The following is an 18,505-nucleotide window of genomic DNA, read 5'->3' as shown; positions in this document are numbered from 1 at the left end:
TCTTGACTTAGCCAAATCCTTTCAATGCTTGAAGACTAAATCTATGTTAGAAAATTCAGTATCTCCCTAACTTGAAAAACCAGAGTAAAGAATTTGAGCAAATACAGAAGGTGGAAAGTGAGGGGGAAATGATGAAAAGAAAGCTACAGGAAGGAAAAAGAAATTTCAGTGAATAATAAACACTGCCAAATCTCATGCATGCACAGAAAGACTTGAAGCAGCTCAGCTAAAATTAAAATAATTAAACTAAAATTTCAGCTGCTTTACCTCAAGGGAAACAACAAAGTCTGTAGCTCAAGTTCAGCCAAGTTAAATTCCTGCTTTAAAAATAATCACCACTCTTCAAAACAGATTTCAAAGTCTCTATACAGTATTGTGAAACGTATCCAAGATAAAATTTAAGATTATTCAATATATTAAGAAATAGGAAAACATGACCCATACTCAAGAGAAAAGAAGACTCAATAGAGACTGATCAAGAGGTAACTTGGATGTTAAAATTAGCAGAAAAGAATTTCAAAGCTAGCGTATAAAAACTATGTTAAAGGAAGTGAAGGTAATATGCTTATAACAAGTGAAAAGATAGGAAAACTCAACAGAGAAATAACCATAAATAAATAACCTTCTGGGAGATACGTAAGAGGATAGTTTCATGACTTAGGGATTGGCAAAGGATTTTTAGACAGAAAACAAAAACCCTAAGAGAAAAAAGTTGATAAATTATATTTCATCAACATCAAATCTCTGTTCATCTAAAGGCATTATTAAAGAAATGAACAAGCAAAAAAAATGAACAGGTAAACCACAGACTAGGAGAAAATATTCATGGAGCATATGCCTGACAAATGGCTGATATCCAAGTAGATTTTAAAAACTTCTACAACTCATTAAGAAAAAACCTAATTTTAAAAAAATTGAACAGACACTTCACAAAGGAAGATGTACAACTGGCCAATGAATGAAAAAGTGCTTGGCATTGTTAGTTTTATCAAACAAATACAAAATAATATCATTAGGATATGCTATTATATAATCACCAGAATGACAAAAATTAAAAAGACATATCATCAAAGTTTGGACAGTGTGTGGAACCACCAAAATTCTCAAACATATTTGGTGAGAATTTAAAACGAACAACACCTTTTTAAAATGGTCTGCATTATAAAATTAAGCATACACCTACCATGTGACCCAAGAACTCCTCTTCTAGGTATTCATGCAAGAGAAATAAAAATACATGTCCATAAAAAAGACATAATTGAGAATAGGTTTATTCATAACACAGAATACTACTCAGAAATAAAAAGGGAAAAAACCTACTTGTGCATGCAACAGCATGGATAGTTTTAAGTTATGCTGATTAAAAGTCATTTATAAAATAACATATTCTATATGACTTCAACTATATGAAGTTCTAGAAAAGACATAGCTAATCATATCCCCCTACACTGGGGGGAGAAAAAAAGCAGAACAATATTTGGTTCTGGAGGTTGGGGGAAGCCACTATTGACTAGAAAGTAGCTTAAAGGATGTTAAGTGTTGGAATTTAGAGATTAATAAATATAACAGTCCTTAACTCAAGAGCTCACAGTATAATGATTTTACCAATATCACACAACCAGTTAAGTAGCAGCTCTGAGATATGAATACAAGTTTCATGTTCAACACTATACAACATAAAGCTAACATAATATTTATAGAAAAGTCAGGCACAGATCAATTCTTGACTAAACATGGGCAGCTCTCCTTGCCATTTTTCCATGACCTCTATCTCTGACATTTCAAAGGTGAGATGGAAAGTTTACAAGAGTTTAAATGACAAGTCTTGAGTTTGATTTTAAGTAAGCAGATGAAAATTGTTTCTAGAACCTAATGTGGGTCCCATGTCCCACCTCCTAAATCAGAGCTGCTCCACTTTTACCTGCTTTACATACTGAGTTACATTCTGAAGGAAGTATTCTCTAGTAAAAACAAAAAACAAACAAAAAGCAGTTTGAAAAACATTAGGCAAAAGAAAGCCATGTTCAATGGCTTTTCCCATTTTGCCCTAGAAAAAGTATTCACACACATTTCTGAGATATTTTTAAAAACTTCTGAAATTCAGAAGCTGAACTCAAATTATGGATCAGTCCTAGGAATTCTTTCGTTATAGACATGAATCTTTCTGTGTAACTAATAAGTGAATATGAATATGAATATGATAGTTCATACCATGTATGAAATGAATTCAACTGCTGAATAGTGCCAGCATTGAACAGAAAGTTTACATAATTATCTTGAGTTTTCTAAGACTCTCCATGATCATATAAAACTTGATAATAAAAAAGTACAGTCAACATTTGCCTGTCAGTCGTCAACAAAAACACAGCTTTATAAAAATTTTCCCAAAAAGAAAATATTTAAAAATTACATATCAGTATCAGACTAAGGATCTGGACTAATAATTATAGTATATAGCTAAGGTCTACAGTAAATATTCAAGTAAAAATATATATGATATACATTCATGAATCATAAGTCATTGATTAGAAATAGATCACTGTTAAGATTAGCTTTTATATCTACAATATATAATTATTAGTTTTATTTATAGTATATATATTTAACAAGATTAAATAAATATGTGTGTGTGTTTGTGTATACATGTGCACATGTAACAGACTATTGGGTGCTTTACACTTCAGAATAAAGACTGTTCATAAAAAAAATGTTCCTACAATGAAAAATCAATTGTGCTGTGATCATACCAACTCCAAACAATGCATACTGTGCAGATTGCACTCTCAGAGCTATGAAAAGTAAGCATGCTGCTCTTTTAATGTCAAAGTAGTCATTAATGTGCCATGATAAATAACAGGAGTTTATCTCAAAAATCCTGAACACGAATTGATGGCTTCATTATAAACAAAAGCAATAGTAAATGCTATGTAAAGAATGAAATACTTCCACCCAAAACACTACAAGACTAAATAATTAAACATTTATTTTGCAAAATCATATTTTACTTAAATAATATTAATGTTTTAGAACTGTGGAAACTTGTCATTGGAAAAGAGTCTATTTGCCCTAGGTAATTTCAAGACTTAACATTTCATTTTTATAGAGTGGCCCTATAATTTATTGTCAAATAGCAACACTATTGAGAAGTACTGACAATAATTAGTGCAGGGTGGCAGGCATAAAATGGGGCTATGCCAGGCAAACCAGATCATAGGGTTATCTTACTAGGAATCAAAAACACCAACAAATCCAAATATCCTTTGGTCTATTAAGTTCTTTGTAATCTTACATTGAAATATGGAAGTCTGCCTATCTCATTTTATGTATATGAAAGGGAGAGAAATACTGTCTTTAAAACCTATTCTGAATAAATTCCAGTCCTATTATGCCCCTGTGTGGCCAGCCGGCACAGCAAATTCACTGCCACCCATTTAGTTACAAAGAAAAAAATCACATCTGGAGAAAAAAGATAGATTTCTTCACTGTACAAGAGAGACTACTAAAAACCAGTAAATGGAAAAACTTAAAGGATATGAAGTACATTTTTCCACAAATTTTATCACAAAAGATAGTCATCATTATCATGTATTTGAATACTCTTCAAAGCCACTGATTACTCACTGCAGTGAGCTCTGTTAAAAATATATCTTCTAGCATCCCAGTATTTATGTTTGCTTCCAAAGACAAGATCACAAAATCTAGGCTTTATAATGAATAGAGCACTTGAAATATCCATTTTATTAGCAACAAAAGCAATTATATTTGTATCTGATTAAATATTTCATTTGTAAAAATGAGTTTATAGTAAGCAAACTTGATAACAATTTAAAGTGGCATTTCATCAAAACTTGTCAAGTGGATTTATGTAGAATGCAGACCCTGATTTTTTTTTCTTGCTTTACCTTCAGTTGTTTCAATTCAATTGTAAAAGCACAGAGAATATCCTGCCACCTCTTTTATGCAATGAAATGGTACTCAAGGATCACAAGGATAAGAGAATAAGCTAAGAACTTTCAGTCTGAAACATAAGGATCATTCTATATAGCTTCCAACAACAAGTCTAAAATATTCTAGTGATTTTCACTCATAAATAAATTTCAATTATTCATTTGATAATAAAATACTATACTCATATACAGCTTAGTAATTTACTATCCATAAAATATTCCTCGTGTATTTAAATCTTGGCTCTTTTGACAAGTTGAACCAGCCAATGTTTCTGGAGTAACTACTATGGGAGATTTTCATCTTTAACCTTTTATTGCTTATATGTCATAAAAATAAACAGCCTTACCATCTGAAACCTGATGAAAGTTGAGTTGCAGATTTCAGGATATGATTAGCTACCTAGGAAAAGTCTCAAGAATATTACTTGAAAGGGTCCCCTCAATGATATATTGACCACAACCAATGCATAGTACTTATTCTAGTAATTTCTCCTAGAAAGCAATTCAGAATAAAATATAATCTAACTGCCCATATCTATGACGTTGTTTTTATATCAATTTAAAGATCATAGTTCATGTCACAACACAAATACTGAATATTTCATTTGAATTAGTCCAAACAATTAAATGATTACTATACATAACAATCAAAACTGCTCTTTCCAGAGACATAGTTACATAATTGATGCTTCAGATCTCAAGACCATTAATGTCCAGTCTACAAGGTTGAAAGGCTCATTATTTAGAAAGATTTTTAAAGTTGTAAGATCACATCTTCTGATGACATACTAGGGTCATTATTTTTCCATGACTTTTCCTTCAAGAATGATTTTTCAGTCTACATCTTACTTTCTGATTCAATACTAACTGAAATGTTGATGTCAAGGCATTTATTTTTTTTTAAAGAATTTAAGCAGAGAAAGAGTTCTAAAGAAAGAGTTCTAAAAGATCATTTATATCTTATCTGAACACAAAGTAACTAAAACATTAAAATATGTGGAGGCATTAATCCAGTTATATTAACTTATTTTCACTCTTCATACTTATAATAACTATTTGTATAACTGGTTTTGACTGATTTTAAAAGCAAATCGAGTAGTTGATTATGAAAATCAATAGACTGCATGTGAAAAAATGTCATGTTTTTTGAAGACTAAGAAGTTAGGAACATATAAGGCAGCTATATTTTTTCTCCTAAACCAGAATAAAATTTTTATTGATTAAGTGGTAATTTCAGATTATCTTAGATAAAGAAATCAAAGTAAGCTAAATAAGACTGGTTTTACAAAGCATCAGAAGCTTCACATTTTAATGTTTAATTGCAGCAATATAAAATTCTAGATTTTTAATAATGAGAGCAATGCAATTATAAATATGCCAACAATAAAAGAAACTTGAAGCTAAAACAAAAGCATAGTGATATGGACCCACACACCCATCAAAATATAAATATTCTCATATTTTAAATCTAACAACATTTCCTTTAAAACTAAATTCCATGCCATACTGTTCACAGCACAATTTCTAACGTGAATATATACCCAGACCTAGTATTAATATTTTTAAACACATAAATTCTTGGCATTAAAAAAAGACAGAAATCAAGCAAAGAGAATATTTATAAAGGTTGAGTACAAATCCTAAAACTGGTAGCTTCAGGTCATGGAAATTTTAAGAAAGCCATACTGCCTCTTTGATTTAAATATAACATTCAATACAGATTATTTCTACCATAAATTACAGACACTCAAGACTCAAGTGATGTATTACTAAGTTAAAAAACCTAGTATCTTAAAATATAGATAGCCTATTATAGAATATCATAGCATATACTATTGTATTTTAAATTATCTAAAAACTAAACATAAAATCAGTCAATTGGATAGAACTGTTCTGAGGAAAGAAGTGAAATTTTATTTAAAAAACAGATATATTATTCCATATTCAGTGAAAAGGTCATATATTTATCATCAGTAAACATTTTAAATGTCAACAAATTTTAAAAGCCTCCTTTTCATCTGCTAAATTAAGACACATACTGTGTTACAGGTTTTCTTAAATCTCTAAATAGGCTGCCTCACATTGTTCAGAAGAGACCAGCAGAACCATTCAATATTCTATGCACTATCAGTTCTCCCTCAAATTCCAGAAGGTTTTAGTGCATTATTATCATATTCACAGAATTTCTTTCTTAAGCTTTCTCCACATATATTTAGTTAAAATGGGATCTTTTCTATAGTAGGGGTATAACATTAGCAATTCTCGCAACGCAAGCAACTGGATAATAAAACTGCATTTTAAAAGCCTTCTTTAATAGGCTGTCTCTTTTAGGCTCTCTATCTAAGCCAGAGAAACCGTCTAAAACATATGTTCCTAATTTAACAGTCTTCACCATATACACAAAATGATGAGGTTGAAAAAGCAATAGGAATTTATAACAAAGCATCCTTTCAAACTAGCCAAGCAAATACAAAGCATTATTAGCAGTTTGATAATATAGCTTGTTTAAAAGTGATTATTGATCTACCCTGCATAGAGAAAGGTCTCAGACCCAGGAAACATCTTCCGCATGTTTTACAAAGAGCATGCATGACTGCTAATTCACATTTTCCAACAAATCACATATGATTATATATCCCCATCCCTATATATGCATTGTAATCACTGCCATGTTCACAAAAGAAAAAAAAATCCATCAGGCATTTTAAGTGAATCAGTTTATTTATTAGAAAATGAAATCATATAACAGCCTGTATTATGTTTCAAAGGTCAAACTAGTTAAATTTAAGATGCTTTTGGTGCTTTGAAGTAAGCTTATTTTCCTTCTTAAAAATCAATTAAGGAGAATACTATATAAAATTTCATATTAAAGACAACACCCTTATAATACTAACATTTCAATACAGAACAATTTTTATAGACATATAGGATTATTCTGAAAATATCAATGCTAAAAGAAATATAGTTTGGCTTTACTCACCTTGCATTGTTCAGCGTTTGTCCAAAAAGCTCATTTTGTAAAATATTTGGTGGGGATGAGAAAACCCCATGAAAATGAGATAAAACAGAATTGCAGACCTGGCGCAATGTCTCAAATTGCATTTTCTTTCTTTTTTTTTTCTTTCTCTTATTTTTCCTTACCACCTGTCTTTAAAGTCATCTATTTGCAGACACCATCAAATAAAAACATGCCAATCAAGTTCCATATTTCTCCTGAGCTCTGTAGAAACTGTGCTTAAATGAGCAGAGGTTGATAGTTAATTGTACAGTCATTATTCTTCTAATTCAGTCGTAGAAGATTCAGTACCCGTACAGCTTTCGGCTTTCTCCTGACTGTAGCAAGAATTCTGAACAGCAGTAAGCTTTTTGGGCATTCCCAGCTGAAGTGTGAAGCTGAGCTGCTTTCATGTACTCTACTCATATTTCTCTAAGCCTATTAAAAACACGCAATGAATAGATGCTGTCGTCAGGAGTTTCAGCACATCTGGCTGCCAGCAATAAAATCTCAGAAGTAATAAAAATGGGGACAAGGTATCTTCTCAATGTTACTACCGGGTAAGAAGAGAAATTATGAATTTCCCAACCCTTTCCTCTTTCCCTGAAAAATGAGTAACTCCAGCAACAGAGTATGTAGGTCTCTTCACTGTGAAGGCTGCTGCATAGGACAGAACACTCTAAAAATAAGTGGTTTATCTTCTTCTGATATCATGAAGCTATAAAAATATGACAGACAATAGGGTTTTTATTGCCTGTATTTATAGTGCTGTGCTTCCAAAGAGACATTTGGAGAACTTACTTGTCTTCATTTCTTACTTAATTTTAAAATGTCTTCATTTATTTTTAAAGAAATAGTGGATAATGTTCAATCCAGTCCCTTTCTAAGGGCCATATATAGTGACTACATGATTATCTGTCCAACTTAGAAAAAAATTATACTCTATCAATTAAAATTCATATAAGCCGCCCACATTAAATATGAACTTCCCCACAAATTAAAAAACAAAACAAAAAAACAACAACAAAAAACACACAACTAAACCCAGAGAGACTTTATCAACTATTATTAACTTACTTCAATAAATGGTGGTCAGAGCATTTTTCAGAAAAGAATATTTCCTGAAGGCTCTAATTGTCTTAGAGTACCCCAGATCACCACCCATTCTCAAAAAAGTAATTCCGGTTTAAATAAAATCTTAGTTATTCTACATCCAAGTGCATTCATCTTTCTACAAAAGATGCTCTAAAAGTAGTGTGTAAACCAAATTTTAAAAATCAACTCATTTAGAGAAAGTTAACATCTTTATTAATCTTTAACTGTTCCTAAACCGACATATCTATAACAGATATACCCGTGTTAGTCCTTTTTACCTCAACTTTCAGCTTTAACCCTTTCTATCCCCTTCCACATGCATACCACTATAAGTAGGCACTTAAATACAAGAAGTTTTTAAAAAACTGATGAATTCTTTGTTGACATGAATAAACATGTCACAAAAGAGCAACACAAAATAAACATGTAACAACATAAATTTTTAATGACACAAAATAAACATGCAATAATGCAAATTTTCAATTTTTTAATGACAAAATAAACATGCAATAATGCTAATTTTCAAATAATCAATTTTTTTTAAGAAACTACGGTGTTCAATTTTAGGTTTGTCCTCAACTAAGAGTGCTTATCATTTATTATTTTATATTTCTATAGGTGCATGTTAGCCTATTATGAAACAGAATAATCATAAAATACTTTTGGTTCATAAAGTACTTCTGTATTTATTTTTTAATTTTTTAAGATTATTTACCTATTTATTTAAGAGAGAGAAAGAGCAAGAATGAGAGAGCACAAGCAGAGAGAGATGGAGAAGCAGGTTCCCCACTGAGCAGACAGCCCAACACAGGGTTTGATCCCAGGACCCTGGGATCATGACCTGAGCCAAAGGCAGACACTTAACCAACTGAGCCACCCTGGCACCCTAAGACTTCTAAATGTATTTTTTTAATATCAAGAAAATGGGGCAGCCTGGGTGGCTCAGCGGTTTAGCGCCGCCTTCAGCCCAGGGCGTGATCCTGGAGACCCGAGACTGAGTCTGCGTCCGGTTCCCCGTTGGAGCCTACTTCTCCCTCTGCCTATGTCTCTGCCTCTCTCTCTGTGTCTCTCATGAAGAAATCAATAAAATATTTTAAAAAATAAATATTAAAAAAAGAAAATATAAGGGAGTTGTAATTCTATTGTTTTATAGATGAAAAGAAACTGAGGCTCTGAAGGATTAAAGATAACACAGTTTATAAAAAGAGTATTTAAATGAAAGTCTGTTTTGGATTCCGTGTCACATGCTCCTACCCTATCATTCTATCTTCTATGTATATACACACATGGGTCTGCGTGCGCACACACACATACATACATACCTATTTGTGAACAGATCAGCTTCTATGCATGAATAGGAAAACTACTTGCCAGCGACCTAATCAAGAATATTTCAGTTAGAGCAAACATCTCAATTATTTTAACTCACAAGTAACTTTAAATAGGTTTCTTTCCTTTAACTCAAAAGCAACCTGATGTGCTTCAAATTTTTAATCTTTTGATCATGTTAATTTTTTACATCTGTAAAAGGTCAATTTTTATAAGTGAAAACATATTGTTTTAAAATTCTCTATTTCCAAGCTTATACTATCTGTGATGGATATATAATTTCCAAGCTTATACTATCTGTGAACCCTATATGTATGGATGGATGTATATATATATATATATATATATATATATATATATATATATATAATTTCCCCTTTGTGGTTAGATTCAATTTTTATAAATAATCAAAAGCCCCTTTGAAGCAAGTCTGTTAAATAAGAAGGTGATTACACTGCAAAGCACCCTTTGTTGCTTTAAAAAAAAAAGTTTCTTTTGTTTCAAAATTGGATCTGAAGGCAAGGTCATAGGAAGAGTTTCAAAAAATGGTCTCAGCAATGGAAACATCACTGGAATGAACTGCAATGTGACTTCTTTGAAAGACTAAAGATTACAGCAACTACCTTCCTCAAAGCCTTCTTTGGCTTCCGCCTTCAACACACACTACTGGTCAGCTTTCTTAGTTCCTTCAACATTCTAGAAGTGATTTCTTCCGGTTCCCCAGTCTTTAGGAACCTTTCACCTGCTCCCATTCATCCTTAAGGACTCAAATGTCACTCAAATCCTTAAGGAACTCAAATGTCACTTTCTTAAGAAGACTTTCTCTGACCTGGATTAGGATCCCTATCATGCACTCTCATTTTATCCTGTATTTGTTCTTCATGCATTTGATAAAACTGTCACTATATATCTACTTGAAAAAAAAGTTTCATGTCTTTCAGCTCCAGTCCCATGAGGTTACGGCTCACGTTTGTTTTTTTTTTAGCATAGTGCCTAATAAGTGCTCAATAAATGTTTGTTGAATGAACAGATGCCTATTATTTTATTGAAAAAGTAATTAGCTTCTAGTTACATCCCATAAGTAGGATAGGAAACTGCTCAGGACTCAGTTTGGTTTTTGGTTTCTGTGTTTATTTTAGCTGGCCACATCATGTTATAAGGCTCATAAATATAAGAACAACCCATATTTGCAATCAAAAACATTGTGTAATTTGTTGGAATATCCTGAATATTTTACGAATGTTTACAGCTAATATTTGTTTTACATTTTCTGTACACTGTAGGACACATGTAACATAAACATTGGAGGATTCTATAAGGAGAGTAAGAACATGGCACTTGGGAGTTTGATGGCCTGGTTTAATATTAACTCCAGGAGCGCCTGGTGGCTCAGTGGTTGAGCATCTGCCTTTGGCTCAGGGCATGATCCCAGGGTCCTGGGATCCTCACATCAGGCTCCTTGTGGGGAGCCCAACATGGGACTCAATCCGGGGCCCGGTGGTGCTAAACTGTTGAGCCACCCAGGCTGCCCCAAATCAAATCTTTTTAAAAAAATATTAACTCTAAACCTAACCAGCCATTATACCTCAGGACATTCACTTTATATATCCGGGCTATGGTTTCTTCAAGCTATGTAATTTACCTCACAGGGTTATTATTATATTTAAACATGTAATGCATATAAATACATTTTATAAACTCTAAACTACATAGTGATTGGAAGTAACCTATGAGCTACCTAAGGAATCAAATTATTGGAACCAAGATTCTACTAATTATGTTCAGATATCTTTTATTTATCATCTTTATTCATGCATTTCTTGGTGCATTTATTCATGAATATCTTTGTGCAAGGCTCTATCTCTCTGTCTGTTAGATACTGACAGTATACAATGCTTATACTTACCTCTTCTTGGGAAAATCAGATAATTAGATCTATATTTATACTGAGTCCAGCAGAGAGGCATTAACTCTCACAAGTGATGTAGATGGTGGAAACTTGGCTGTACTATTAGAATCTTTAGCACCTCACTGGTAATGAAAAACTAATTAGAGTTCTCCCAGAAGAAGATGTGTTAAGCAATTTCTAGCAGCAGAGGCAATTTTATTAAAGAAGATATCTAAAAAGCTAATCAACACCTGAAAGAGTTTAATCTAAGACATCAAAAGAATTCAAATAAAAATAATAATATAATGTGCTTTTGCCCATTAAATTGGCAAAGTATTGATTTGCCAGAGGGTTAGAGAATGGGCACACTCTCATACTATGTTTATAGTAGAAGTATACATGGGTAGAACCTTTCTGAGAGATATTTAGTAAAATGTACCAAAAACTTTAAAGGTGTTCAAAATTTGAGAGAACACTAGAAGAATAAACACCAAAATGTTAATATTGATTATATTTGAGCACAGATTTTTTTTCTTCATTATACTTCTTTATATACACTAGCTACAAGAAAAGCCCAAAGTTTAATCCACCTACAAGTGGACAATTCTACAATTACAATGAAATCATAACCATGCATATTAAGTATGATGTCAGGCCATGAACTTTTTCTTAGCAATGCTCAAGTAAATCAAATTAGATTATCAGTTTTCACGCGATTAAGCTGTATCCATTAGCAAAGGGATTTTCCTCTTTATCAGTGAGTTTCTAACATTCTATAATAACTCAAATTGTTTAATCAGTACTATGAAACATCCAAAAGAAAGGAGAAAAAATAACTAGCACTAACATGTTTATAATATCCTCAAAAATACTTAAAGCATAAGCTCTTAAAAATTAAAATTACTTATGCCTAATGGCTGTGAGCTAAATGTCTTAAAAATTTAACACAAACTCAAAAAAAAAAAGAATAAAAATTGAGAACCTCTTCTAAATTAATTAAAGCACAGACCTCTTACTTGAGTTTTTTTTTTTTAATTTATTTATGATAGTCACAGAGAGAGAGAGAGAGAGAGAGAGAGAGGCAGAGACACAGGCACAGGGAGAAGCAGGCTCCATGCACAGGGAGCCCGATGTGGGATTCGATCCCGGGTCTCCAGGATCACGCCCTGGGCCAAAGGCAGGCGCCAAAACGCTGCGCCAACCAGGGATCCCTTACTTGAGTTTTTAAGAGTACCAAAGTATGTCTATTAAAATGTCCCATACATGCAAACATGTGAGCATAGCTAATCAACTACTGAAATGATATGATGTATAATATGTTTAATCCATAACAAAAATCCCGGAAATGCTTTGAAGGAATTTGTCATTTTCTTAAAATACACATCTGTAGTTCTATTATATAACTGAAACAACTGCACTATCTCTTCTGTTGCATTATTCTTGTTCCACTGACTATTTGAAACATCTGACTGATAAAAATCTCAGGGTTATATATAAGAAAGATGGTCCAGAGAACAAACGTCTTCATATGTTTTGCAAATTAGTGTCATGCATTGTAAATATTTCCCTGAGGCAAGACCATAGAACTGTTCACCTCAGGGATAACAAAGAAGCAAATAAAAGGCAGATGATGAAATTTTGAAAAAAAGTAGAAAGGAAAAGGCATTCAATAAAGGTAAATTGGCTGGTACTTCAACTTAGAGTGGACAGTATATGGTATATCCAGGGATGAAAGACAGGAAGAATGGCCCAGACTTAAATATGCACGCTATAAATCTAAAGATTCCAGAGTAAAATCAGAGAAAACAGTAGAGTTCAAAATATCTACAGCAGTTTTCATGATAAGTTTTTTAAAACATGTTGATACTATTGTTTTCCTGATGTACAAAAAAAAATTCTGTAGTATTTCCTGGGGCTATTTCTTTGGGCCTCTGCTGCTGAACAGACAAATGCATGAAGCCCCACCATTATTATCATTTCTCTGACTCCTCTTTCTAGAGCAGAAATATGAGGGCTAATCCTACTATGCTTAGCTCAAGCTGCATTATTCTGAGAGGTATTACAAGATTGCTTCAACAGTCCAGTGCCAAGCAGCTCTTACCAGAGTAGTTCCCACACCTACAAGCTGGCAGCAATAGGAATTTACTTTCCATTGGACACAGGAGTCAGGCCTAGATTTAAGCTCCAGAATGAAAATCCAGAGTGATTATCTAGATTCTGCCTCCTAGAACAAAGAGAACCAAGATCTCTGAAAACACAAACTGGCAAGCCCCTCCAGTGTTAGGACTACTAGTTCCAAGTATGTAACTCCTTGATAACTATCAAGAGAATCACTGGAAGGAAGCAACACAACAATTTCAGGGAGCTATGTCAATACAAATAAGAGCCAACACCATCTCTAAATGCTATATTCACCAGGAACCACAGTGTAAGAAGTGTTTATAGATTCAGGACTCTTAAGCATTCACACCTAAGTTTGCAAACTGAATGTCCATTGTTATCCACATGAAAATTAAAAATAATCACCATTGGCTCAACTATAAATTTGTTTTAGCAAAATATGGAGAAAATGGAATACTGTGCAATAATACGGCCCTCAAAGAGTTCCCATCCACAATTGCTTTCTTTCATGCAAGTCCCTCTACTCATTACATCGTGAGCAAATGGAAACATCATAAATATACCAAGATATTATCTCACTACATATGAGTATGGGGAAATCAACTAGGAAGCTAAAGCACTAGTCAAAGCAAGATATTAGTTGGCTTCAATTACAATGATTACAGTATCATGAAGACAAAGAAGGACTATAAAGGTAGATGTTGAATCAACAAGACATAATGATTGATTTGCCACAGGGATGGGAGGTAGTGTATGAAGGTCAAGAGAGCAGTCAAAAATGACTCTCAGATTTCTCTCTTAAGTAACCAAGGAGATAGTTTTAAAATTTGCTGAGACAGAAAATGCTAAAGGAGGAGCAGACTGAGAGAGAAGGAAGAGGAAGATGATGAGCTGTTGAATTTAAGAAGCATACAAGATAGCTAAAAAAGCAAATAAATAAGCAATTGAACATGCCACTCTGGAGTTTAGAAGAGAGTTCTCATTTAAAGATATAAATTCAGGGATCCCTGGGTGGTGCAGCGGTTTGGTGCCTGCCTTTGGCCCAGGGCGCGATCCTGGAGACCCGGGATCGAATCCCACGTCGGGCTCCCGGTGCATGGAGCCTGCTTCTCTCTCTCTCTCTCTCTCCCTGTGTGACTATCATAAATAAATTTAAAAAAAATAAATAAAATAAAGATATAAATTCAGGAAGCATCAGCATGTTAGTAACTATTTCAATCAAGTAAGTAAATGACATTACACAAAGAGAAAGTTCCAAAAAAAAGTTTGAGAGCACAGGGGAACTAAGTTCCACATTAAGTCATCAGGTAAAGAAGAAGCAAGTAAAGGAGAAAGAGGAGGAATAGCCATAAAAGTAGGAAGGAAATCAGGAGAGTGTGGTGGCCTTAGAAGCCAATAAAAGGCAATGTTTTAAGAAGAATGGTATAATCGACTCTCAGTTACATATTCCATCATCTGGAATTTGAAGAATTACCATTTGTGACCCTGTGTTTCAAAACAATTCTGAAAAGAGCTCTTTTAGCCTGAAATCACTCACTCCATAGGACCCAGATCTCACTATAAAAATAGACCAGAAACAGACATCTAGGTTGCCTTCATCTACCCCTTTTTGTCCCTTGGTGAAAGGTATGCAAACAAAATTTTTAGTCTTGGTTCAGCCAAGACTATAAAAAAAGCAGAAGACCTTATGCAAGTTAGTTCATGCAAATCTACAGGTATCTTGATCCAATGCTACCAACTTAAAAATATAATTAGATATGGGCTTTAGAAATGAACCAAAATCAAGATTAATCAGAGAACTCAGCTACTTATGAGTGAAGGTGATTAAGCACCAAATTTGAAAGGAGAAAGTATAAAATAAACAAGACCTACTCTATCAATTTTCCATCTAACTTTCCCTTTTCCTTACAAGCTCCTTCCTAAAATACCTGGTTTATTTATTATCGAATCTAATTTAGAGCCTCTTGGTTCTAATGATACTTGTCATAATGAAGAATAATATTTGTTTTATGTGTAAAATCAAGTCACCAGTGATTTTATTACTATGTTATTTCCTATCTTAAAAAGAACCTCCCTTGATCCCACATTCCTTTCTAGGAATTCCTTTTCACAACAAAATTTCTTCAAGGAATTGTCTATAGTCACCATATCCACTTCCTCATTTCACACCCTCTTCTCAATCTATGACAATCAATTTTCCATCTCTAATACACTCCATTAAGACTGTTCTCACCAATGACTTCCATGTTGCCAAATTCAAATGCAATTCTATTTTTTCTTTTTTTAATAGTTTTTTTTTATTCTACTCAGTTAACATACAGAGTTATATTACTTTCATCTCTGTTCTTAACATGAACTTTGACTTAACTTCCTTCCACAACATTTGATACTGATGCTATGCTGTCCATGGCCCTTTAACCATTTTTTGGTCCTCTTTATTCTTAAAACACATTCTCCTGATTTTCTTCTTGCTCAGTGGCTATTTTTTCTCAATGTCTTTTGCTAGCTCTTACTCCTCTCTTAGACCTCTAATTTTTTTTTAATTTATTTATTTATGATAGTCACACAGAGAGAGAGAGAGGCAGAGACACAGACAGAGGGAGAAGCAGGCTCCATGCACCGGGAGCCCGATATGGGATTCGATCCCGGGTCTCCAGGATCGCGCCCTGAGCCAAAGGCAGGCACCAAACCGCTGCGCCACCCAGGGATCCCCTCTCTTAGACCTCTAAATGTTGGGAATGTCCAAGGCTCTATTTTGACTATATTGTGGACCTTTTCTGTTCATTATTTTTTAAGTAAACTCTCCCCCAATATGGGGCTTAAATGCATAACTTCAAGTTCAAGAGTTGCATGCTCTACATACTGAGCCAGCCAGGTGCCTCAACATCTTCTGTTGTTCAGTCTACATGCTCTCCCTAGGTGACTCAGATTCATAATCTTAAATATCTTATATACATTATACCTTTGTCCTTATCTTCCTCTAGAATTCCAAACTGATTAAAACTGTGTGTCAACTTGACATCTCCAAATGGAAATCAAAAGGTCATCTCAAATATATGGCCAAACAAAATTTCTGATTTCCTCATCCAAACCTGTTCCTCCTCAGTCTTTCCTATCTTGGAACAACACCATGACTTATCTAGGAATTATCCTTGATACCTCTTTTTCTTTCATACTCTACCATCCACATCAGTTCGTTCTGTTAACTCTACCTTTGAAATGGAACACAAATCCATCAAAAGTTCCATTTTACCACTCAATTCGAATTCAGGCTACTAATATCTCTCTCAGACTACTTCAATAGCCTCCTAATTTCTCTGTGCATCAATACCTTTCCTCTTCAACCATTCCCCACCCAACAGAATGATCATAAAAAACATTAATAATATTATGTTCCTTCCAGCTTTAATCCCTATAATGGTATCCTATCACATTTAAAACAAAATCTAAACTTCATTTTACAGAAAGTAAGTTAGCTGTATTTTTGTTTTTTTTGGTCCAAGTGGTTGTTGGTGACAAAGTTTGAAGGAGCATCCACATCTCCTGACAGTCCAGTGCTCCTTACATGGTATTACCATGTCTCAGTAAGCCAGCAACTTCTCATGAATGCTCTCATTTAAAATGTAAGCTAATTTTACAGCTATCAGTGTCCCTAGAATACAGAAAAGAAAGAATGCTGTGAAAACACAAATAAAAATATCAATGTAGGCTTGGACATAAGCATAACTCCCAAAATCTCATATTTTTTGAAGGAACAAAACACAAATATGCACCAGAGCACTGGATCAAAATATATTTAGGTTGGAAAGAGAAATATTCCAAGGAAAAAAAATTAAAATTTTCATAATCCTCCCCCATTCACATGACTCTAATTCTTGTTAAGCAAAGTTAAATAAGAAACGGATTTCTTACCACTTTCCAGACAGTGATTTTAAATCATATATCAAAACTTTCAACCATGACAAAAAATTTACATAAGTAGATTTCAGATATACAGTATAGTAACTGAAAAACAATTTTACCCCACAAGTTCAAGTACATATATTCTGTAGTCTTGCAGCCATGAAAAATATAAACCTTTTCTGAGAAATGTAAATAAAACTTGTCAATTCTGCTCTATCAACAAAACTCAATTCTCATGCAGAGAAAAAGACTAAAATAGGTAAAGCAATTGGATAAACAAAAAACTCAAGAATTTGAAAATATTACTGAGGAAAACTAAATGAAAATTAAAATCTAGGAAATAGAGAAACAAAAAAATTCCCATGTGAATATATATATATGAATATATAGAATACATATATTCAGAATATATATATACATATATATATATATAGAAAAGAAAATAGAAGGGGGTTGTATCAGTAGAGAAGGGGAGGTCACCCTTAAGTTTAATTTTCCAGCTCAAGCACTGTGTAATTATGTAAGCACAGTAAGAATTCTTTCACCAGTAACCTTCAAACCAACCTTCAAAGACCTTTCCATACAAAGAGCTCTAAATCATACCTCAAAACTTCCAACTGTGTCAAATAATATATACAAGTGTATCCCAGGTATTTATCACAGAAATAGAAATAGTTGGTTATAGGTAAAAAAAAAAATTATTCTCTACACTATTTGTTTTTGCTGCATTATTTGTTTGAAAAAAACTGGGTAGCCATAGATTACTAAAGAAGAAATCCATATGATCTGTATTAATGTTCTTAACAGCAAACTGTATCCCAAATCTTAGTACAATAGTAATTTATCATGTATTAAGCTATCTTGAGATGTATGTAACTAATTCTTTCTTCAGGATTCCCAGGGATAAAAGAGATCACACAATATCAAAATAAAAACACTTATAAGAAACATGCACTAGTACTATTATTAAGTAATGCACTCACATATACACACAGGCAAAAGTGGGCATACAAATTAAAAATAAAGAGACAAAAAAAATAGACAACTTCTATAAACTTCTAATAAATTTTTTAAAAATTTACAAACTCCTCCTGAGTTCTAAACTAAATCTCTCAATGGCTAAAACACTTTTGTAGGTAGAGGCTACAGTCAAAAAAATTATGTCCGGATCATTTCAGAAAAAATCTTGTCCCAATTCACTTACCTATTCCTCCTAGAAACTAAGGT

General features: G+C 33.2%; 1 protein-coding gene across 11 annotated transcripts in view; it reads right to left on the bottom strand.

The window, feature by feature from the left end:
- The window catches only part of RIMS2 (regulating synaptic membrane exocytosis 2), a 583,644-nt gene that overhangs the window by 370,884 nt on the left and 194,255 nt on the right, over positions 1–18,505 (bottom strand). For 6 of the 11 annotated variants that reach the window (XM_055314270.1, XM_055314269.1, XM_055314271.1 and 3 more), the window contains exon 1: positions 6,928–7,059. The exons of the other annotated variants lie outside the window; for them this stretch is intronic. In XM_055314270.1, the coding sequence (XP_055170245.1) occupies positions 6,928–7,049 (122 nt within the window). In that variant the 5' untranslated portion in view covers positions 7,050–7,059. Of the gene's footprint in view, positions 1–6,927; positions 7,060–18,505 lie in introns of those variants that run through there. 11 annotated transcript variants of the gene reach the window in all.

Source organism: Nyctereutes procyonoides, unplaced genomic scaffold (assembly GCF_905146905.1).
Source record: "Nyctereutes procyonoides isolate TBG_1078 unplaced genomic scaffold, NYPRO_anot_genome, whole genome shotgun sequence".
Taxonomy (NCBI): domain Eukaryota; kingdom Metazoa; phylum Chordata; class Mammalia; order Carnivora; family Canidae; genus Nyctereutes; species Nyctereutes procyonoides.
Note: the sequence above shows the minus strand (reverse complement) of the source record. Positions and strands in the feature narration are given on the sequence as shown.